The 25,012-nt window shown below is 32.2% G+C and overlaps 1 protein-coding gene across 2 annotated transcripts in view; it reads right to left on the bottom strand.

The window, feature by feature from the left end:
* Window positions 1-733: 733 nt before the first annotated feature.
* Window positions 734-25,012, bottom strand: part of LOC130891465 (trace amine-associated receptor 1) — a 38,996-nt gene continuing 14,717 nt past the window's right edge. Inside the window, exons 1-8 of one of the 2 annotated variants that reach the window (XM_057796235.1) lie at window positions 22,771-22,838; window positions 18,186-18,427; window positions 17,875-18,127; window positions 17,455-17,580; window positions 12,910-13,026; window positions 6,279-6,584; window positions 3,226-3,480; window positions 734-1,231 (exon numbers count right to left, since the gene is read on the bottom strand). In XM_057796235.1, coding sequence (XP_057652218.1) covers window positions 953-1,231; window positions 3,226-3,480; window positions 6,279-6,584; window positions 12,910-13,026; window positions 17,455-17,580; window positions 17,875-18,105 — 1,314 coding nt within the window. In that variant the 5' untranslated portion in view covers window positions 18,106-18,127; window positions 18,186-18,427; window positions 22,771-22,838 and the 3' untranslated portion in view covers window positions 734-952. Of the gene's footprint in view, window positions 1,232-3,225; window positions 3,481-6,278; window positions 6,585-12,909; window positions 13,027-17,454; window positions 17,581-17,874; window positions 18,128-18,185; window positions 18,428-22,770; window positions 22,839-25,012 lie in introns of those variants that run through there. The other variant, XM_057796234.1, reaches the window with a different exon arrangement.

Here is a 25,012-nt window from a genome sequence, read left to right as displayed (position 1 = left end):
TTACACGTTTGTTTTGACTATTTTTTTATTCCATCTCGTTAAATTGAAGGCTGTTGTTAATTTACATATAACTTCAGGTCGAATCATTTTTTTTTTAATTGCCACAATCCGAGTATTCATTCAATATATCTTAAATAAAATAATTTTTTATGAAAATATAATTTCGATTCGTAAAAATCTCGCGAGAAAAAAATTAATTACGTGTAAGGAAAAGTTTTGATATTTAATTTGAGTTATCGATAAGAAAAACGAGTTTTCGAGATACGGGGTGTTTGGAAATAAATAAAAAGTATAAACAAGAAACTTAATATTTTGTAAATTTCGTAAATTATTTTTTTTAGCGTTTCTGTTTTGTCGTGGAAGGGTGAAACTGGTAATCATTCATGCATTTCTCACCCTGTATACAGGGGAAAGGAGAAATGAAACAAATAATATTAAATTTAGAGGGAAAAAAATAAAAATTGAATTTCGATCGCATGAATTTTGAAACACCCTGTATCTACGATGATACATTTTTGTACGTATATGAATTTTTCGAATTCTATTAATTCTGGAAACGAAATTTTTGATATGAAATATACGCCTGGAAAACGATGACAACAAAAATACGAAAATTTATGATTTTTTAAGCAATTTTTTTTATATACTCCCAATACCACTAATAAAATTAGTTTTTTTTCGATTTTTTACTATTTGAAGTACGGTTTATTCTGATATAGAAATTGAAACGAAATTTCGGAGAAAATATTTTTTATTAAATGCTTGAACGATCCCTATTTTTATATAATTTCTCGACAATTTTCTCGATATTTACAAAAAAAAATTTAAATATATTTTATTTTTGTATAAACATCGACGAAATTATTTATTTGGTTATAATAGCAGTTTCGGAAGAACTACCCATACTTTCGCTGACCGTAATATCGAAAGTTTGCGTAGTTTTATCCGATTGTCATAAATCGGGGGTGGTTGTATCGAATACTCTCATTTCTTGAATTCCGTTACACGTTTCCATACAGGGATGAACGTAAGTTCTTTGTAGGGCGTGGAGGGAACTAGAAGATAAAGTCCTTTCCAAAATTTCGCCCCAATATTTTTCCGAAAGCCCGTCGAAATCGCAGCCTTGGGTGTGTCCGGACACGCCGTCCATGTTGCTGCAGCAATGGGGTTGATGTTGGAAACTTTGAAAACAATCCCGTTGTTTCGATTCTGGACCACTTTTACAAGAAAACTGCGAAAAATATGGAAAAATTCGATGTTGGATTTTGAATGTGGAAAAAATTTCGAAGATGAAGTTACAAGTGGGGTTTGAATGTTCGAAAGTGGTTCCTGTATATAGATTTTGAGAAAAAAACATTTTTTCAATCCTGTTTATTATTTTTTTCATCCAAAATTTCGAAAATAAAAATGAAAAAAGATTTTTAAGAAAAATTATTATAATTAAATCAGTTAAGAACATTTAAATCCTATTTTTGCATTTTATTTTCGAAGTTTTGATTTAAAAATGATTTAAAATATTTCCAAATTGGGTTTAGAATGGAAAGTGTTCGAAATAATAAAAAAAATTGTATTTTTATGAAAAATTATTATAATTAAATCAGTTTAGAACATTTAGATCTCATTTTTGCATTTTATTTTCGAAATTTTGATTTAAAAATGATTTAAAATATTTTCAAATTGGGTTTAGAATGAAAATATTCGAAATAATTGAAAAAAATGGAGTTTTTTTGAAAAATTATTATAATTGAATCAGCTTACAACATTTAAATCCTATTTTTACATTTTACTTTCGAAATTTTGATTTAAATATGATTTAAAATATTTCCAAATTGGGTTTAGAATGGAAATATTCGAAATAATTGAAAAAAATGGGATTTTTATGAAAAATTATTATAATTAAATCAGTTTACAACATTTAAATCCTATTTTTGCATTTTACTTTCGAAATTTTGATTTAAAAATGATTTAAAATATTTCCAAATTGGGTTTAGAATGGAAAGTGTTCGAAATAATAAAAAAAATTGTATTTTTATGAAAAATTATTATAATAAAGTCAGTTTGCAACATTTAGATCTCATTTTTGCATTTTATTTTCGAAATTTTGATTTAAAAATGATTTAAAATATTTCCAAATTGGGTTTAGAATGAAAATATTCGAAATAATTAAAAAAAATTGTATTTTTATGAAAAATTATTAAAATTATATCAGTTTAGAACATTTAAATCCTATTTTTGCATTTTACTTTCGAAATTTTGATTTAAAAATGATTTAAAATATTTCCAAATTGGGTTTAGAATGGAAAGTATTCGAAATAATTGAAAAAAATGGAGTTTTTTTGAAAAATTATTATAATTGAATCAGTTTACAACATTTAAATCCTATTTTTGCATTTTACTTTCGAAATTTTGATTTAAAATATTTCCAAATTGGGTTTAGAATGGAAAGTGTTCGAAATAATAAAAAAAATTGTATTTTTATGAAAAATTATTATAATAAAGTCAGTTTGCAACATTTAGATCTCATTTTTGCATTTTATTTTCGAAATTTTGATTTAAAAATGATTTAAAATATTTCCAAATTGGGTTTAGAATGAAAATATTCGAAATAATTAAAAAAAATTGTATTTTTATGAAAAATTATTAAAATTATATCAGTTTAGAACATTTAAATCCTATTTTTGCATTTTACTTTCGAAATTTTGATTTAAAAATGATTTAAAATATTTCCAAATTGGGTTTAGAATGGAAAGTGTTCGAAATAATAAAAAAAATTGTATTTTTATGAAAAATTAATATAATTAAATCAGTTTAGAACATTTAAATCCTATTTTAGCATTTTATTTTCGAAATTTTGAATTTAAAAATGATTTTAAATGTTTTCAAATTGGGTTTAGAATGGAAAGTAATCAAAATAATTGGAAAAAATTGTATTTTTATGAAAAATTAATATAATAAAGTCAATTTAGAATATTTGAATCCCTTTTCTGCATTTTATTTTCGAACTTTTTAATTCAAAAATAATTTAAAATATTATAAGTTTTCATAAAAATTCCATTTTTTTCCAATTATTTCGAATATTTTCATTCTAAACCCAATCTGAAAATATTTTAAATAAATTTTAAATTCAAAATTTCGAATTTGTGCTGTTCCGAATATTCGATGGGATTTGAATGTTCAAAAACGGTTTCTAGCATTAGGATTTCGAAATATCGCAATTAATCTCACCTTATTGAACAAAATTTCTCGGCTAACCCTTCGGAAATGATTATTCAGAAGCCAGTAAAGAAACGGATTCCAAAAACTGTTACTTAGCGCTAACCACGTAGCGAGAAAATCTAGTGAAGGGGGAGCTCTGGTCCCCGTGCAAGCTGCTACGACTTCTTGTATCGTCCAAGGCGTCACCAAAACTATAAACCCCAACGACATCGCCGCCATTGTCCTTGATGCCGTCGTACTTAACCTACGTTCTTGCGTCATTAACTAATCAAAAAAAAAAAATGATAATAATTATCTAAAATTCACCAAGAATGACGTTTTACTTTTATGGAAAGATCCTTTCCGGTTGTTTTCTCTATTACTTTTGTTTATTCGATAGACAGGATATCCAGGACGTTGGAGTTTGACCCCCCGTTCTTTTCATGTGACAAGGGTTGTTGTTTACACTTTACGGCGATGCTACGAAATGAGAAACGGAACGGAAACTACCCTCTAGGCATTACACATAAAAGTCACTCTGTATGTATGTTTGTGTGTTTGTGGTGGGTCATTCAATGCAACTTACCCTCAAGCTTTATGCAAAAAAATACTTCAATCAGGGAAACAACACTTTACGGTAAACGATAAAAATAAATAACTAAAAATGTTATTTCGGAATTTTCCCTATATCATTAAAACAACGTAAATCGGCCGAGACCCGAATCCCTTTTAATTTCCTATACATCTCGATAAGTAAACTAATTTCTGAGGCCTCTAATGAATGCTCTAATTGAAACTAGAACTGCTACTCGGTTATAAATTATCCGCACTATCGATTTGTAATTCCGTAACAATATTCGATTCATAATTTTGGCTCACCCCCAGACATTTTTTTACCCCCTCATCCATTATTAACGCGTCGCCATTTATAACTTAATATTTCAAAATATTACGATTTGTTTGTAGCGCTGACGATAATATTAATAAAACTATAGAAGGAAACGATGAAAAATATCGTTTAAGCAGTTTTGCACGCGATTCTGTACGACTGCAACCGGATTTCTGTAAAAGTTCGACAGCAAATTTCGTAGAAATAACGAAAATGACGAATTTGTGCAATGAAAATGCCCCCGTGGTGAAATTAGCTTGGGGAAATGGGGGAGTTGTTGCTTGTTTGACCAATCGACCGACGATGGTTCCGTAAGAGACGGATATGATTCAAGACAAAGTTTAGATTATTTAAAAATAAGAATTAATCACTGGAAATCTACAATTAAAAATTGGAAGCGATGGGTTTGAATTCACTTTTCGGGAAAACATATCGGCCTATAGAAAGAAGAGGTTTTGCTAAAAAGTAACAGACAAAATTCAACAATACAAATAGCCGGAGATGTCGAGGCGATAAATATTCAAATCAGTTTTTTTTTCGAGGGTTGGTTCGGAGTTAAAAATGGTTCTGTTGAAATTTTATACTGGAGCGATTTAATGTTTGAATTTTCGCTTTATATCAGAAGACACCCCCTACTGGTTAGATATGTACGAGGCCCATTCGGTAACTTTTCAGCCGCATAAAAATACGCGGATTCCTCGCGAAGATTCGTCCCAAAGTATTAGCAAAATCTGCAATTTCACGTAGAGAGAATACCAGAAGGCAGATGGGTAAAGTGGGTTGAAAATCAGAGACCGAATACACGCAGACTTGTAGGCAGACCTCCGAGGAGTTTAGCTTCTCAGGAAGATCCAAGAAGACGGCCAAACGTACAGGATTGAACAGGACCTGGTTTTCTTCGTTGTAAAGAATACCAGAAGACAGATGGGTAGAGTGGGTTGAAAATCAGAGACCGAATACACGCAGACTTGTAGGCAGACCTCCGAGGAGTTTAGCTTCTAAGGAAGATGCAAGAAGACGGTCAAACGTACAGGATTGAACAGGACCTGGTATTCTTCGTTGTAAAGAATACCAGAAGACAGATGGGTAGAGTGGGTTGAAAATCAGAGACCGAATACACGCAGACTTGTAGGCAGACCACCGAGGAGTTTAGCTTCTCAGGAAGATCCAAGAAGACCTTGTTGGAAGATCAACCACCAGTTTAATGTTGTTTCTGAGACTTATTAAGTGATGTTGTTATGAAACTTTTAGATTTTCTTAGACCTGGAGTGTTTCTTCAACTAATTTTTCAACAATCCGTTGAATTCGTTATTGATATGGGTCCAAAGTATGAAGAATTTGGCGTTTTCTAGCTTCCTCATTGGTTGGTATACCCTAGGTTTACTTGGTTTGTGTTAACTAGGGTTTTAATTGTTTATTTACATTCCAAAGTTAATTCATTATTGAAAAATAGTTTTCCTGGTAGTATGGAGAGGGATTTTGGTGCAAAAATATTCAATTCAGCTCGTTGCGCTAGCTCGAAACCAGGGAGATACATTTAGAGCTTGAGGTTCCATAAATTTTCGTTTCTTGTTAAAAAAATCGATAATTTCGTTGGTACAAAATTGAAAAAAACTTGAAAATTGAAAGATTTCGGGGGGGACGAAATCGAAAGTTGGTAGTTAGAGTTTATTGACATTTCTACGTAATTTTTTTGAATTTTTAATGGAATAATCATTTTTTTTTTCGAATAGAAACGTTTTATCATAAAAATATTGTAGTAAAAAACTTATTTTTTATTTAAAATGTAATTATGGATTACCAATTTTCGATATCACAATATTGAAGTATATATTAGAAATTATCTAATTGTTACAAATTTAAATGAATTTCGTCTCTAATATAGAGTCGTCTTCGAAGTTTCTCATTATGATTCCGACCACAAATCCTAATTTAAAAAGAAACTTTCCCAAAATTAGTTTACCCGAAACTCGAACTCAAAATAAACAACTTCATTTTTGGATTAACGAGTTTTTCGGCTTTTCTTCGGCGCACCTTTCATTGTATCATCAGTTTTCGTAATTTTTTTTTCTTCGACATAAAAAAAAATTAATCAACAGATAATTAAAATATACCTACGAGAGGAAAATTAATTATCGCGTAAAACATCGACCGAAAATAAAAATGTATATGATTAAAAATGTTTTTCACTTACTTTTTCAATATGGGTTGATGGCGTGACATGTTCCAGTTGATTATTCGTCAGAATGTCTCCTCTGGAGGTTTTCTTTAATCTCAATTTGTTGACGTGAAAAGCGGAGCCGTAGCAATACATCAAAATCATGGTGGTGGGAAAATAAAAACCGCACGCCACCAAAATTCTCGTCGAAGCTCGGTTGTAAAAGGGTTCGCACGCCACCATTCCCGTTGAATTGAAATAGAAACCGCTATGGGGCAGCACCAAAATAGAAAACAACGTCACCGACATTATCCATGTCATGCTGATCAATGCGACGCATCCCTAAAATAGTCACGTTCAAAAATTGTCCATCGAAAAGCGACGAATTTCGAAAAATACAAATCTAGAACTTTGAATTTTTCAAATAGACCAGAAGGTCTGGTGTACCAAACAGATGAATGGCTCAAAAATGAAAGCTATTATCAATTTAGCCCAAGGACGTGAAAAAAAGGGCTCTAACAACATGTGAAAATCGAAACGTACCGTTTTTTAGATAAAAACGAAATGAGATTAAACCCCGAAACCTAAAATGTTGAAAATTGAGTTGTTTCACTTGATAAATTCAGTTGAAACTCACGAAATTGAACCCGAGGAAAAATATTGAGTGTACCTTGGTCTTAAGCTTAAAAATGGAATGTGAAAATCGAAACGCACCGTTTTTTAGATAAAATCGAAATAAGACTAAACCCCAAAACCTAAAATGTTGGAAATTGAGTTGTTTCACTTGATAAATTCAGTTGAAACTCACGAAATTGAACCTAAGGAAAAATATTGAGTGTACCTTGGTCTTAAGCTCAAAAATGGAATGTGAAAATCGAAACGCACCGTTTTTTAGATAAAAACGAAATGAGATTAAACCCCGAAACCTAAAATGTTGAAAATTGAGTTGTTTCACTTGATAAATTCAGTTGAAACTCACGAAATTGAACCCGAGGAAAAATATTGAGTGTACCTTGGTCTTAAGCTCAAAAATGAAATGTGAAAATCGAAACGCACCGTTTTTTAGATAAAAACGAAATGAGATTAAACCCCGAAACCTAAAATGTTGAAAATTGAGTTGTTTCACTTGATAAATTCAGTTGAAACTCACGAAATTGAACCCGAGGAAAAATATTGAGTGTACCTTGGTCTTAAGCTCAAAAATGAAATGTGAAAATCGAAACGCACCGTTTTTTAGATAAAAACGAAATGAGATTAAACCCCGAAACCTAAAATGTTGAAAATTGAGTTGTTTCACTTGATAAATTCAGTTGAAACTCACGAAATTGAACCCGAGGAAAAATATTGAGTGTATCTTGGTCTTAAGCTCAAAAATGAAATGTGAAAATCGAAACGCACCGTTTTTTAGATAAAAACGAAATGAGATTAAACCCCGAAACCTAAAATGTTGAAAATTGAGTTGTTTCACTTGATAAATTCAGTTGAAACTCACGAAATTGAACCCGAGGAAAAATATTGAGTGTATCTTGGTCTTAAGCTCAAAAATGAAATGTGAAAATCGAAACGCACCGTTTTTTAGATAAAAACGAAATGAGATTAAACCCCGAAACCTAAAATGTTGAAAATTGAGTTGTTTCACTTGATAAATTCAGTTGAAACTCACGAAATTGAACCCGAGGAAAAATATTGAGTGTACCTTGGTCTTAAGCTCAAAAATGAAATGTGAAAATCGAAACGCACCGTTTTTTAGATAAAAACGAAATGAGATTAAACCCCGAAACCTAAAATGTTGAAAATTGAGTTGTTTCACTTGATAAATTCAGTTGAAACTCACGAAATTGAACCCGAGGAAAAATATTGAGTGTACCTTGGTCTTAAGCTCAAAAATGAAATGTGAAAATCGAAACGCACCGTTTTTTAGATAAAAACGAAATGAGATTAAACCCCGAAACCTAAAATGTTGAAAATTGAGTTGTTTCACTTGATAAATTCAGTTGAAACTCACGAAATTGAACCCGAGGAAAAATATTGAGTGTACCTTGGTCTTAAGCTCAAAAATGAAATGTGAAAATCGAAACGCACCGTTTTTTAGATAAAAACGAAATGAGATTAAACCCCGAAACCTAAAATGTTGAAAATTGAGTTGTTTCACTTGATAAATTCAGTTGAAACTCACGAAATTGAACCCGAGGAAAAATATTGAGTGTACCTTGGTCTTAAGCTCAAAAATGAAATGTGAAAATCGAAACGCACCGTTTTTTAGATAAAAACGAAATGAGATTAAACCCCGAAACCTAAAATGCTGAAAATTGAGTTGTTTTACTTGATAAATTCAGTTCGAACTCACGAAATTGAACCCGAGGAAAAATATTGAATGTACCTTGGTCTTAAGCTCAAAAATGGAATGTGAAAATCGAAACGCACCGTTTTTTAGATAAAATCGAAATAAGACTAAACCCCAAAATCTAAAATGTTGAAAATTGAGTTGTTTCACTTGATAAATTCAGTTGAAACTCACGAAATTGAACCTAAGGAAAAATATTGAGTGTACCTTGGTCTTAAGCTCAAAAATGAAATGTGAAAATCGAAACGCACCGTTTTTTAGATAAAATCGAACTAAGACTAAACCCCAAAACCTAAAATGTTGCAAATTGAGTTGTTTTACTTGATAAACTCAGTTGAAACTCACGAAATTGAACCCGAGGAAAAATATTGAGTGTACCTTGGTCTTAAGCTCAAAAATGAAATGTGAAAATCGAAACGCACCGTTTTTTAGATAAAATCGAAATAAGACTAAACCCCGAAACCTAAAATGTTGAAAATTGAGTTGTTTCACTTGATAAATTCAGTTCGAACTCACGAAATTGAACCCGAGGAAAAATATTGAGTGTACCTTGGTCTTAAGCTCAAAAATGAAATGTGAAAATCGAAACGCACCGTTTTTTAGATAAAATCGAAATAAGACTAAACCCCAAAACCTAAAATGTTGAAAATTGAGTTGTTTTATTTGATAAATTCAGTTCGAACTCACGAAATTGAACCCGAGGAAAAATATTGAGTGTACCTTGGTCTTAAGCTCAAAAATGAAATGTGAAAATCGAAACGCACCGTTTTTTAGATAAAAACGAAATGAGATTAAACCCCGAAACCTAAAATGTTGAAAATTGAGTTGTTTCACTTGATAAATTCAGTTGAAACTCACGAAATTGAACCCGAGGAAAAATATTGAGTGTATCTTGGTCTTAAGCTCAAAAATGAAATGTGAAAATCGAAACGCACCGTTTTTTAGATAAAATCGAAATAAGACTAAACCCCAAAACCTAAAATGTTGGAAATTGAGTTGTTTCACTTGATAAATTCAGTTGAAACTCACGAAATTGAACCCGAGGAAAAATATTGAATGTACCTTGGTCTTAAGCTCAAAAATGGAATGTGAAAATCGAAACGCACCGTTTTTTAGATAAAATCGAAATAAGACTAAACCCCAAAACCTAAAATGTTGAAAATTGAGTTGTTTTATTTGATAAATTCAGTTCGAACTCACGAAATTGAACCCGAGGAAAAATATTGAAAGTACCTTGGTCTTAAGCTCAAAAATGGAATGTGAAAATCGAAACGCACCGTTTTTTAGATAAAAACGAAATGAGATTAAACCCCAAAACCTAAAATGTTGAAAATTGAGTTGTTTTATTTGATAAATTCAGTTCGAACTCACGAAATTGAACCCGAGGAAAAATATTGAGTGTACCTTGGTCTTAATTGGTCTAATTTATCCAGAGAGTTTCCACACAGATATGAAACGTAATAAAACACTCGAAATAATTGAAAAATTATCATATTTGATCTTTTCATAATGCGGTTTTTGTTTCGGGATTAAGTAATTTCGTAATTTGATTTGCCGAAGGAATATTTTTATTCGAATAAAAGTAATAATCGATTTTCTCGATCATAAATCAATTTTTTCGTAACAACCCATATTTTGTTCGTTATCGAAGCGGGTCTTTTATGAAAATGCCACCTTCGGATACGGTATCTGGCTATCTATCGATCAAACATTCGAAAAGAAGTTTTTTCGTGGTGGATTTTTCTTAGATTTGACCGCTTTATCGGGGTTCCGATGACAATCTCTTCCGAGGGTTTTTATATCGTGGAAACTAGTATCATCGCTAAAAAGATATCGACGTGAAATATAGTATTCGGAATTGTTTTTATGTTAACGTCGTTTTAAAAGCCGAAATTTTCGTTTCTATAACGAAAATTTTCGCTCATCACACGGACGGTAATTACGTGTCGCTTATCAGCGACATATTCGGCCGTTCGTCGTCTCCATTCTGCTCCAAATTAGAACATTATCCGCAGATAGTGTTACAATCACCAAAAAATCTCCAAAGAAAAATGACTTTCGCCGTCCATTGTTCACTTCCCCGGAGAACGGAATCGATTATAGAGATGGGAGTCGTTCATAAATCCCCAACCGGAAATATTTCAAACTTCTTTATTTATACTCAATTACGTTGAAATAATCGGTCATAAATCGCAGCGAGCCAAATCTGCTTAAATGGTGGACGAGCTCTCGTGTTTCGGTTCCAAAATTTTGAAGAGGTTTCGGTTTATTTCTGGAATATTTTGGGGCACGATTTCCACAGTTTTTCTTTATATTAACCTAGATGGAGATTCAATAGAAAATTTCAAGCAACATTAATTGAAATATACTTTTCAGTAAATGTTATTTCGTTGAAAATGCCGCCCCCATCTCAATTCTCCCGAATCTAGTCGACTCGTGGTTAAGTTTTTTTTTCGACTACTCGACGAAACTCCTAAGCAAAAACTGAATATCCATATCCTAGGGGATAACGCGATTTGAAATTGATGAGATCGAATATTGAGATTAGAGTCCAGAAATTTGTTGTATCAAAAAAAAATTATACGCGATATAGATTTGTAAGATATTTAGATTATTTTCGATGAAAAAACCATCCGAGAAAATAATGATTTTCTTATTAAATAAGCGTGAAAAAATTATCTTTCATTTTGTGGAAAAAGGAAGCGATTGCGTCATTAATTTCCAAATTTCCGAGTAAATTGAGTACGACATTTTTCAGATTTCTTTTTTCAGAACATCGATAAATTAAAAGGATTCGATTACATCAAGTTTTTCGGACGTTATTTCAATATTTAAAACGTTTTTCCAATTCGTTAATATCTTTATACAAAGTCGATGTTTCCAATAGATTTTTTTCGAAAATAACTCAGTTTCTTAGACGTGTGTGAATCGATTATGATTGATCGCTTAAATCCGAACTTCCTGCTACTAAAATTAATTGATTATCGTGTTTTTTTCGACTCGAGTCACTTCCATAAACTATTTTCGTTCCATCTTTGATAAAATACGTTAAGCAATAGTTATTAGGATTCAAGTGGTTGTTGTTTTTTCGAAATAAATTTTCATCAAAGGTAAAAGTGGATGTTACAAAAAACATTTCATCGTGGTATTGAATTCGAAGGTATATTCTTTGAGTTTCAGTTTGAAGGGGATGTAATGAAGCTTTAATTTCAACCACGAATCTGAAGATTACTAATTTTCTTCCAAATTATCTGTTGTATTGTTAATTTCTACGTAAAGTCAAGATTTGAGTTCAATTCCGGAGATATTCCAGTTCGCTCTAATTACCCCATCAGAATTTAGTAACAGAAATTTCAAATAAAAATGAAAATAGTGCAGTCAACTTATTTGGTTATGAAAAACAACGTTTTGATTACGCCGTTGTTAATTTTATAATTTCATTTCATCATAAAATCTCGAAATATCGTTTTTCGTATCTATTTTTTCCCATAAAACAGCCCCAAAAACCTCCTATAAGTAATTAAACCTTTTCCCAATTTAGAAAATTACTGTTCACACGTATCTCGTCGGGATTCAATTAATTTTCTGTTCAGAAAATAGTTTCTGCTCGAGATAAAAATGAAAATCTTCACAAGAATTATTCAAACTATTATTTATGTTATTTAATAAACTTTTTTTTTATTTTAATCGATGTTTTTTCTTCCCGACAGGTAAATCCCGAGTAGGTACGCGATTTTTTCCATTTGCAGGTGTTGAATAACGGAAAGTGAACTAATGGAAACCCCGTAACCGAAACGACGTTTCGTGCTGATGTTTTCAAGGTTGAAGCGTGTTTAAGACGACGAGGTTTAATCTTTCGAAATAGAAACAACGACAATCTTAAAAGGTTACAAATTGAATGTAGTATTTTCGAAAATTATAGTTGAAAAAGGTCGTTTTAATCTGGGTATCCAGTGTAAATGAATCTCCTTCGAATTACAAGAAGGTAATAATCCGAGAAATCTATCAAGTGCTACGTTCAGATTTATTATACAAGTCTACAGTCCAATTTATATAATTAACTTCGTTTTTCAGATCAAATAATGTTATTTATCTTTTTTTCTCTATAAATCAAAGTAGAAATCGATGTATTCGTTAGTTAATTTCATGAAAAAAGTGAGCTATACTGATGAGGATCATTTGATATGATAATTGGTCAACTATACCAGGATTCCTTCGTAATTATTATTAAGATTGGGGTATAAATCGAAATAAATATGAGAATCGATTATGTAAGAATGAAAAAACCAAATTTTTATTATTATTTTAACGTTAAGTACTTACTTTTTTACTGGAATGCTTGTGATATCTGGCTGGGTACAGCATACATAAATATCTGTCCATTGCCATACAAATTAATATCACAGCACTTTGTTGACTTATGGCACCTCTTAGCAACGCCTGTAATCAACGTATAAAAATCCTTCTCAATTAATACGCTTTTATTAGTTTCACCTGTATGTTTTCGGTTTCGATTTTGTCCTATTTTGAACACACACTTGTCAAAAACGATAATTTATTCGAGTAAAATAACAGATTGTCAAAATCAGCTGAGGTTCATTTAAAAATGACCACCGTGGGGTAAACGAATACTTTTGTAGTTTCTATGTAATTGGGTTAAAATCGTTTTTGTACCTTTCAGTTATCACAGTAATTAATCAAAATTGATAATCTTGAATACAAAGTTTATTGAAAGAAAACAGTTTAAAAAATCTGACTACCGGAAAAAACTAAAACTATATAAATCGATTGTTTACCCCACAGCTGCCATTTTGACGTATATTAGCTGTTTTGCTTGATAATTCGATCGAAATGTATGATAATCCCGATTGGATTTTTTTTTGTGTCCTTTTCAATTAATATGCTTTTATTAGTTTCACCTGTATGTTTTCGGTTTCGATTTTGTCCTATTTTGAACACACACTTGTCAAAAACGATAATTTAATCGAGTAAAATAACAGATTGTCAAAATCAGATGAGGTTCATTTAAAAATGACCACCGTGGGGTAAACAAATACTTTTGTAGTTTCTATGTAATTGGGTTAAAATCGTTTTTGTACCTTTCAGTTATCACAGTAATTAATCAAGTTTGATAATCTTGAATACAAAGTTTATTGAAAGAAAACAGTTTATAAAAATCTCACTACCGGAAAAAGCTGAAACTATATAAATCGATTGTTTACCCCACAGCTGCCATTTTGACGTATATTAGCTGTTTTGTTGATAATTCGATCGAAATGTATGATAATCTCGATTGGATTTCTTTTTGTATCCTTTTCAATTAATAGGCTTTTATTAGTTTCACCTGTATGTTTTCGGTTTCGATTTTGTCCCATTTTGAACACACACTTGTCAAAAACGATAATTTAATCGAGTAAAATAACAAATTGTCAAAATCAGCTGAGGTTCATTTAAAAATGACCACCGTGGGGTAAACAAATACTTTTATAGTTTCTATGCAATTGGGTTAAAATCGTTTTTGTACCTTTCAGTTATCACAGTAATTAATCAAGTTTGATAATCTTGAATACAAAGTTTATTGAAAGAAAACAGTTTAATAAAACTCACTACCTGAAAAAACTGAAACTATATAAATCGATTGTTTACCCCACGGCTGCCATTTTGACGTATATTAGCTGTTTTGTTGATAATTCGATCGAAATGTATGATAATCTCGATTGGATTTCTTTTTGTATCCTTTTCAATTAATAGGCTTTTATTAGTTTCACCTGTATGTTTTCGGTTTCGATTTTGTCCCATTTTGAACACACACTTGTCAAAAACGATAATTTAATCGAGTAAAATAACAAATTGTCAAAATCAGCTGAGGTTCATTTAAAAATGACCACCGTGGGGTAAACAAATACTTTTATAGTTTCTATGCAATTGGGTTAAAATCGTTTTTGTACCTTTCAGTTATCACAGTAATTAATCAAGTTTGATAATCTTGAATACAAAGTTTATTGAAAGAAAACAGTTTAATAAAACTCACTACCTGAAAAAACTGAAACTATATAAATCGATTGTTTACCCCACGGCTGCCATTTTGACGTATATTAGCTGTTTTGTTGATAATTCGATCGAAATGTATGATAATCTCGATTGGATTTCTTTTTGTATCCTTTTCAATTAATAGGCTTTTATTAGTTTCACCTGTATGTTTTCGGTTTCGATTTTGTCCCATTTTGAACACACACTTGTCAAAAACGATAATTTAATCGAGTAAAATAACAAATTGTCAAAATCAGCTGAGGTTCATTTAAAAATGACCACCGTGGGGTAAACAAATACTTTTATAGTTTCTATGCAATTGGGTTAAAATCGTTTTTGTACCTTTCAGTTATCACAGTAATTAATCAAGTTTGATAATCTTGAATACAAAGTTTATTGAAAGAAAACAGTTTAATAAAACTCACTACCTGAAAAAACTGAAACTATATAAATCGATTGTTTACCCCACAGCTGCCATTTTGACGTATATTAGCTGTTTTGCTTGATAATTCGATCGAAATGTATGATAATCTCGATTGGATTTCTTTTTGTATCCTTTTCAATTAATAGGCTTTTATTAGTTTCACCTGTATGTTTTCGGTTTCGATTTTGTCCCATTTTGAACACACACTTGTCAAAAACACCGGGATTTCTTTTTGTGTCCTTTACAAGAGGTAGGAAAGGACGAGCTACGTAAGCTCGCAGTTCCACACTTACAAAATCGAAATGTAACCATCAACACATACGTTTTAATGAAGTTCACGAGTTATAGTGCAACAAAGTCAAAGTACAATTTACTAATACGTTAGGTTTGATCTTTTTAGTTATTTTCGAATAATTATTCTACGATTTGTCTTTTTATCTTGTATCGAATTTGTTAAAATATGAATTCGGACAAAGAATTTTTGCATGAGTAAACTTTTGGATAAAGTGTGAATATTTTCACTCGGAATGATATATTACGGTTTCAGCGAACTCGACAGATAATTATCAGCTGAAAGATCATTTTTCATGGAAACTCGTTTCCTTTGAAACACCCACAGAATCATCGTTTATATCATTTGACGAATAAGTATGTATTATACGAGTCGATACAAAAATTAAATTATTTTCAATAAAAATAAAACGAAATAAACGATTTTTACATATATGATTGGAAATATCTAGTTTAGGGATAAAAGTCGATGAATAAAAAGAAGAAATATCGTTGTATGATTTTAAAAACACGTAATGCAACGAAATTTTTCAAAATATTCCGTGAAAAATTTCGATTTACTTCACTATATAACTCAAAATTGACTGAATTTTACAAATTATAATGTTGCGGTGTACGACTTAAATAGTGCGTTTTTTTTGTCAAAATTTGAACGTTTATTTAAGAAAAACATGTGCAATAGTATCTCCCATCCGAAACTATGACCTTTTCCCATCTTTCTCTCGATTTTTGAATCCTATTCCAAAAGAACCGCGCCGGCTTTGCAGCCAACAACAAATCAAACCAATTTTTGATATCTTGCTCTGATGTGAACCGTATTCCAGTGAGGACGTTCTGCATCGACCCGAACAAATGATAATCAGACCGGGCAAAGTCTGGGCTATAAGATGGACGAGGTAAAACTTTCCATCCATTGTTTTCCAAATAGTTCTTAACCGGAATAGAAACGTGGGGCCGAGCGTTGTCATGATGGAAAATTATTGCATATTCCGGGCGTTTTTTGACCACTGCTCTCTCTTCAAACGGATTAATTAATGGTTCCACAACTCAGCACATCCTTCCGATCCCACCATTAACTTCGCGCCATGGAAATTCGGCTTTGCCGTTGAATTTTTACCCTTGGGATCGTCGTAATTGATCCAATTTTCATCACCAGTAACAATCCGATGCAAAAATGACGTTCCGGCAGCATTTTCAATATATCCAGCTGCTTTTAAACGCTTTGAAATGGCTGCTTGAATGACGCCCAAAGATTCTGCGATCTAATCTTGTGTTTGGTAATAATCTTCGCCGAATAATGTTTCCAGTTATTCGTCTCCCAAACTTTTTTGATTGTCCAGGACGTTCGAAGCCAAAAATCATCACTTTTAAATCGTGTGTAAATCACTTTCGGCACGTTCGTTCAGCTTGAGGATGTTCACCATAAACTTCCCGCAAAAACACTTTTTCAGGAACAAAATTCGATATAATTTTTGTGTAATAAAATAAAAAAATCCTTTTTTTCGATCGAGTAACGCCATTGGAAAGGATATGGGGTTGTTAAATCCGTTCACTTTAACGCTAAGAGCTCTGTCATCCCTTCCTAACGATAATACAGTAATACACAACAATTTTCGATGTTTCAATATTATTTAGGCCGATGTGGGACGTTAAAACCACTTAAAACAAATTGATTTACGTGAAAAATCCATAAAAAATGAAAAAAAAAACAATATTTTTAAACACTAATACACGATGGTTGGTACTTGAAACTATTCGGATTGAGGTACTTCCAAAACATGTGATTTAAACTGATAAATCATTGGTTGACCAACAATTCATCATCATCGAGTACCAAACAAGGATTGTACGATGTTTTGATTATCGAAAAACGTTTTTTTCTTCGCAATTCACCGTTCAACTTTGCTGTAACGGAACGGTGACGATGTGCCCGGTTATTTCGAAAAAACGCGCGATTAATTTTCGATAGATTTGGTTCATAAACATAGATCCAATTATTCACACCGGAGGTTTTTTTTTGAACTTATTATATTTGAATATATTCGATCGGAACTTAGATAACCACCCTCGTATTATAAATAATTTGGATATTGTCTATAAGGTAAATAAATAATGGCGCTCACCTGTATTTGACAGACGAGTTCTCCGTAGGGCCAACAGTGTCTCAAAGAAGGAATAATAGCGAAGGGTGTTACGAATAATCCCATCGCGAAGTCATTACTTGCTAAAGACGTTAATAGATAGCGCGGCTGAAACGAAAACGATATTTTTTTAGTCTAGTTAAATAAATTTAACAATTCGAATGAAATATTTCCCGTACTAACGAAATAAACGATCAGATCCTTGTAGGAGGTTAATTCGGTGGTTGTCGGGTATCCTGATTACATTTGTATTTTTCCCTTTGGCAAATTAGAACATTTTGTTACAGATAACAAAGAAAAACGCCCCGAGAATAACGGATAGACTTTCGAAAAGGTTTTTCTCGTTTCGCTAACGAATAGTCTATTTTAATTAATATAATTACGTATTAATGTTATACGTACCTGAGAATGTATGTATTTTGAATATTTTCTGCTATTAATAACTAATATTAATAACATATTGGCTCCCAGTACTCCGATAGTTATGAACAAAACTATGACGGCTTGGACGACGTCTCCGGGAGTTAGTGCTGAGAAAAAAGTGATTTGTAAATAGCGAGGATGGGTACAGCTACTGTTAGTAAGAGAAGGAGCTACTAGGATAGTAGCTTTTTGGTGCATCTTATGAAACATTTGGTACTTTATCTTCTTTCGTCTGAAAAAAATTTATTAATAAACAACAACAAGTTTTATTTTGTCCCGTATCTGCGTACCGAATCGTTCTTTTATATATAATTGTGCCATATTCTTGTTTTATGCTAAATTTGCTTAACGTTTACTAGCAACTTTTCCCATTTTCCACGGTTTTCCATTACAAATCGGAAGTATGTATTATTCGACTTCATTTGTTATAATTTTCGCGCGGAAAACCGTTTTGCATTTCAACGTTTAGTACACAATAAACACCTAAATGCAGATTGATGGAAGATTTTTTTTTCGTCGCTTATATTCATGTCTGGAATAAAATAATGGATATAAGAAATTGTGAATTTTTTATAGATTTTTCGTTCCAACCAGAATCGATACTAGTTAACATCAAAATTTTCGTTTAAATTTACAAAATTTCGAATTTTACGAATAACTCGAAATCTACGCCGAATTTTGAAAAAAGTGGAGGAATCAAAAATGTAGATTAAAAAATTTTCTACAAAAAAGATATCTTGTGATTTTTCTCCAAGAGCTGTCGTTTCTTTGTAAAATGCGCTCAAACTTCGAGGTCGCTACTTAGAAATTTTTAGTGCACGTGTAAAGTTTAAACGTTAATAGTTGAATGAAAATTTTGAAAAAAAAAAATAGTGAAAATAGCAAAAAAGGAATCTAATGGGAGTGCTTCAAGGTAAAAAATTAATTGTGTTTTTTTTTTAGTACGTAAAGTATCGTAAATTCGGCATAGATTGGGAGTTATTTACAAAATTTGGAAATTAACAAATAACTCGAAATCTATGCCGAATTTCGAAAAAAGTGAGAGAAACAAAAATGTAGTTAAAAAATTTTCTACGAAAAAGATTTCTTGTGATTTTTCCCCAAGAGCTGTCTTTTCTTTGTAAAATGCGCTCAAACTTCGAGGTGGCATCTTACAAAAAAGTTTTCGCGCCGGCTGAAGAAAAAACTGCTGTATCTCCTCGAAAACTCAACATTTCGGAACGAAAGAAAATGCATTTTACTCTTTAGAATATCTAATTTTCGACTGCATCAACAAAAAAATTCAGATTTGTGAAATTTTCTTGGGAAACAATACGAACGGGATTGGGTTTTGCCAGTTGCCCGGGTGAACTTAAAACACATTTGTTTGTGAATTTGCTACACCCAGCACCGAATCCTTGTTTGAAGTCATCAATTAGACGATTACCTTTAAAATGAGACCAATTACACCTTCGAACTCACTTTGTTATAGGCAAAAAATCACTTTTACTAACGTTAGATATTTTCATAGTTGACAAATTTGGTTACAAGTTGTTGGATTCAAATAACTCGAAATCTACGCCGAATTTTGAAAAAAGTGTGGGTATCAAAAATGTAGTTTAAGAAATTTTCTACAGAAAAGATTTCTTGTGATTTTTCCCCAAGAGCTGTCGTTTCTTTGTAAAATGCGCTCAAACTTCGAGGTCGCATCTTACAAAAAAGTTTTCGCGCCGGCTGAAGAAAAAACTGCTGTATCTCCTCGAAAACTCAACATTTCGGAACGAAAGAAAATGCATTTTACTCTTTAAAATATCTAATTTTCGACTGCATCAACAAAAAAATTCAGATTTGTGAAATTTTCTTGGGAAACAACACGAACTGGATTGGGTTTTGCCGGTTGCCCGGGTGAACTTAAAACACATTTGTTTGTGAATTTGCTACACCCAGCACCGAATCCTTGTTTGAAGTCATCAATTAGACGATTACCTTTAAAATGAGACCAATTACACCTTCGAACTCACTTTGTTATAGGCAAAAAATCCCTTTTACTAACGTTAGATATTTTCATAGTTGACAAATTTGGTTACAAGTTGTTGAATACAAATAACTCGAAATCTATGCCGAATTTCGAAAAAAGTGAGAGAAACAAAAATGTAGTTTAAAAAATTTTCTACAGAAAAGATTTCTTGTGATTTTTCCCCAAGAGCTGTCGTTTCTTTGTAAAATGCGCTCAAACTTCGAGGTGGCATCTTACAAAAAAGTTTTCGCGCCGGCTGAAGAAAAAACTGCTGTATCTCCTCGAAAACTCAACATTTCGGAACTAAAAAAAATGCATTTTACTCTTTAGAATATCTACTTTTCGACTGCATCAACAAAAAAATTCAGATTTGTAAAATTTTCTTGGAAAACAACACGAACTGGATTGGGTTTTGCCGGTTGCCCGGGTGAACTTAAAACACATTTGTTTGTGAATTTGCTACACCCAGCACCGAATCCTTATTTGAAGTCGTCAATTAGACGATTACCTTTAAAATGAGACCAATTACACCTTCGAACTCACTTTGTTATAGGAAAAAAAATCACTTTTACTAACGTTAGATATTTTCATAGTTGACAAATTTGGTTACAAGTTGTTGAATACAAATAACTCGAAATCTACGCCGAATTTTGAAAAAAGTGAAGGAAACAAAAATGTAGATTAAGAAATTTTCTACAAAAAACATTTCTTGTGATTTTTCCCCAAGAGCTGTCGTTTCTTTGTAAAATGCGCTCAAACTTCGAGGTCGCTACTTAGAAATTTTTAGTGCACGTGTAAAGTTTAAACGTTAATAGTTGAATGAAAATTTTGAAAAAAAAAAAAATAGTGAAAATAGCAAAAAAGGAATCTAATGGGAGTGCTTCAAGGTAAAAAATTAATTGTGTTTTTTTTTTAGTACGTAAAGTATCGTAAATTCGGCATAGATTGGGAGTTATTTACAAAATTTGGAAATTAACAAATAACTCGAAATCTATGCCGAATTTCGAAAAAAGTGAGAGAAACAAAAATGTAGTTTAAAAAATTTTCTACGAAAAAGATTTCTTGTGATTTTTCCCCAAGAGCTGTCGTTTCTTTGTAAAATGCGCTCAAACTTCGAGGTGGCATCTTACAAAAAAGTTTTCGCGCCGGCTGAAGAAAAAACTGCTGTATCTCCTCGAAAACTCAACATTTCGGAACGAAAGAAAATGCATTTTACTCTTTAGAATATCTACTTTTCGACTGCATTTGCAAAAAAATTCAGATTTGTGAAATTTTCTTGGGAAACAACACGAACGGGATTGGGTTTTGCCGGTTTCCCGGGTGAACTTAAAACACATTTGTTTGTGAATTTGCTACACCCAGCACCGAATCCTTGTTTGAAGTCGTCAATTAGACGATTACCTTTAGAATGAGACCAATTACACCTTCGAACTCACTTTGTTATAGGCAAAAAATCCCTTTTACTAACGTTAGATATTTTCATAGTTGACAAATTTGGTTACAAGTTGTTGAATACAAATAACTCGAAATCTACGCCGAATTTTGAAAAAAGTGAGGGAAACAAAAATGTAGATTAAGAAATTTTCTACAAAAAACATTTCTTGTGATTTTTCCCCAAAAGCTGTCTTTTCTTTGTAAAATGCGCTCAAACTTCGAGGTCGCTTCTTACAAAAAAGTTTTCGCGCCGGCTGAAGAAAAAACTGCTGTATCTCCTCGAAAACTCAACATTTCGGAACTAAAGAAAATGCATTTTACTCTTTAGAATATCTACTTTTCGAGTGCATCAACAAAAAAATTTAGATTTGTAAAATTTTCTTGGAAAACAACACGAACTGGATTGGGTTTTGCCGGTTGCCCGGGTGAACTTAAAACACATTTGTTTGTGAATTTGCTACACCCAGCACCGAATCCTTGTTTGAAGTCGTCAATTAGACGATTACCTTTAAAATGAGACCAATTACACCTTCGAACTCACTTTGTTATAGGCAAAAAATCCCTTTTACTAACGTTAGATATTTTCATAGTTGACAAATTTGGTTACAAGTTGTTGAATACAAATAACTCGAAATCTACGCCGAATTTTGAAAAAAGTGAAGGAAACAAAAATGTAGATTAAGAAATTTTCTACAAAAAACATTTCTTGTGATTTTTCCCCAAAAGCTGTCTTTTCTTTGTAAAATGCGCTCAAACTTCGAGGTCGCTTCTTACAAAAAAGTTTTCGCGCCGGCTGAAGAAAAAACTGCTGTATCTCCTCGAAAACTCAACATTTCGGAACTAAAGAAAATGCATTTTACTCTTTAGAATATCTACTTTTCGAGTGCATCAACAAAAAAATTTAGATTTGTAAAATTTTCTTGGAAAACAACACGAACTGGATTGGGTTTTGCCGGTTGCCCGGGTGAACTTAAAACACATTTGTTTGTGAATTTGCTACACCCAGCACCGAATCCTTGTTTGAAGTCGTCAATTAGACGATTACCTTTAAAATGAGACCAATTACACCTTCGAACTCACTTTGTTATAGGCAAAAAATCACTTTTACTAACGTTAGATATTTTCATAGTTGACAAATTTGGTTACAAGTTGTTGAATACAAATAACTCGAAATCTATGCCGAATTTCGAAAAAAGTGAAGGAAACAAAAATGTAGATTAAGAAATTTTCTACAAAAAACATTTCTTGTGATTTTTCCCCAAGAGCTGTCGTTTCTTTGTAAAATGCGCTCAAACTTCGAGGTCGCATCTTACAAAAAAGTTTTCGCGCCGGCTGAAGAAAAAACTGCTGTATCTCCTCGAAAACTCAACATTTCGGAACTAAAGAAAATGCATTTTACTCTTTAGAATATCTAATTTGTTTGAAGTATTCAATTACACGATTACCTTTAAAATGAGACCAATTTCCCTCCCAAATAATTTGGTAAAACCATCGATTTCCCATTAAAATTCGCCAAAACCTACAAAACGATATTTGTTAAATCTTTTTGCGATTTTCGAGGGTTTGGTTTTAACGCATCACCCTCTATATAGATAACCATTAGAAAAAAAAACTTCATTCTATTGGGAGAGTTTAGTTGTCAAAATAAGCCGAGTCAAACCCAACAAAAATTATAACTGGATATAGAAATGTCAATTCCGAGTTCTCACCCATCTGGTCAACAAAAAAAAACGTTTTTCAATAATCAAAACATCGAATTGATGGATAATCCTACGTACAATCCTTATTTGGTACTCGATGATTTCATCTTATTGTCGTAGATTGAAAATAAATAGCGAATTCAACGTTTTTCTACACCCGAGAAACGGTCTTTCATATAAACAAATTTCCTTCAAAATTTATTGTTGCACGCGCATGTTTTTTTCGAGCAAATCCATTTAAAATTGACGTGGTCGAATATTTTTATTATAAAAATTAAGATGTATGTATTTGACCTTTTCCGTGAGCCCGTTTTCACATTACTTACATCCCTTATCAATCTTGTCCTTTCAATCGATAGATCCGTCACATATGAAGCATGTTTGGGATGTAATGGATAGAAAAATGGTTCCACCATGAAATCTTCATTCAGATCATATCCAACTGTTGGTTTATCTTTATATAAAATTGCGTTTTAAATATTTAAATAATACTTATTTCGTAATATATAAGCGAATATTTCTATTGAAACTTTCCTATTGAATTTTTTTTTAATGAACTCTTTAAAACATGCATTTGACAGTTTCCCTCTAGTTTTTCTTTCTCGAATTTTCCTCATTAGAAGAAGTAGTCTGTTATTACGACAATACCAGACATATACACACACACACATACTTACTTTGAATTTCGTATTTTAAACTTAGTTAAATGATTCCCTTGGTAGAAGATATTCCAAGTGGAAATTTAATTTGGAAAATTATCTTAGTACGCCGATCTGTACAATTTCTGGTATACAAGTATAATTATTACGTTTTAAAGCGAAATATTCCAGATATCTAAGTTAAATTTCACTACGTGGTAATTGGAAGTTCGAAATTTGGGTACTTTCACAGTTTTTTTTCTGTTTCGACCAGAATATTCTCACCATTAAGTGTATTACCTACGAAGATGGTTCCAGAAGTATCTAAGCCTGATTTAGAGATGGCGGTATACAGCAGCCATCGATAATGAACGTTTCCACTGAATTTGTAAACACGGAAAAAAATTGCTTATAGGAAGTAAAGTTTAATAAGACCTAGACATTCCAGAAAACAATATAGAACCGGTTCTTAAGAAGACGAAGACCGTTCCATCTGCAGGTGAGGTTATGGCGGTCGTATTTGATTCAGAAGAAAATGTTGTTTACACATCTGTTATTGGGGTTGAATTACTGCACTCTATTCGCCAGTTTTCGTCCCCTGGGATTATTTTTGTTCGACCAGTGAAATGTACTTTCGATTTTGCTCTCCAACTTTACAGAAAATTCCATAAAACATCAAGACAATGCACCAGCTTTACAAATCTGTTATTGCAGTTGAATTACTGGACTCTATTTGCCAGTTTACGTCCCCTGGGATTATTTTTGTTGGACCAGTGAAATGTACTTTCGATTTTGCTCTCCAACTTTACAGAAAATTCCATAAAACATCAAGACAATGCACCAGCTTTACACATCTGTTATTGCAGTTGAATTACTGGACTCTATTCGCCAGTTTTCGTCCCCTGGGATTATTTTTGTTCGACCAGTGAAGTGTACTTTTGATTTTGCTCTCCAACTTTACAGAAAATTCCATAAAACATCAAGACAATGCACCAGCCTACACATTTGTTATTGGGGTTGAATTACTGCACTCTATTCGCCAGTTTTCGTCCCCTGGGATTATTTTTGTTCGACCAGTGAAATGTACTTTTGATTTTGCTCTCCAACTTTACAGAAAATTCCATAAAACATCAAGACAATGCACCAGCTTTACACATCTGTTATTGGGGTTGAATTACTGGACTCTATTTGCCAGTTTTCGTCCCCTGGGATTATTTTTGTTCGACCAATGAAATGTACTTTTGATTTTGTTCTCCAACTTTACAGAAAATTCCATAAAACATCAAGACAATGCACCAGCTTACACATTTGTCATTGGGGTTGAATTACTGCACTCTATTCGCCAGTTT

The sequence above is a fragment of the Diorhabda carinulata genome, chromosome 3 (assembly GCF_026250575.1).
Source record: "Diorhabda carinulata isolate Delta chromosome 3, icDioCari1.1, whole genome shotgun sequence".
NCBI classification, from domain to species: Eukaryota; Metazoa; Arthropoda; class Insecta; order Coleoptera; family Chrysomelidae; genus Diorhabda; species Diorhabda carinulata.
The sequence above is the reverse complement of the archived record's forward strand: the minus strand, read 5'-3'. Positions and strand labels throughout refer to the sequence as shown.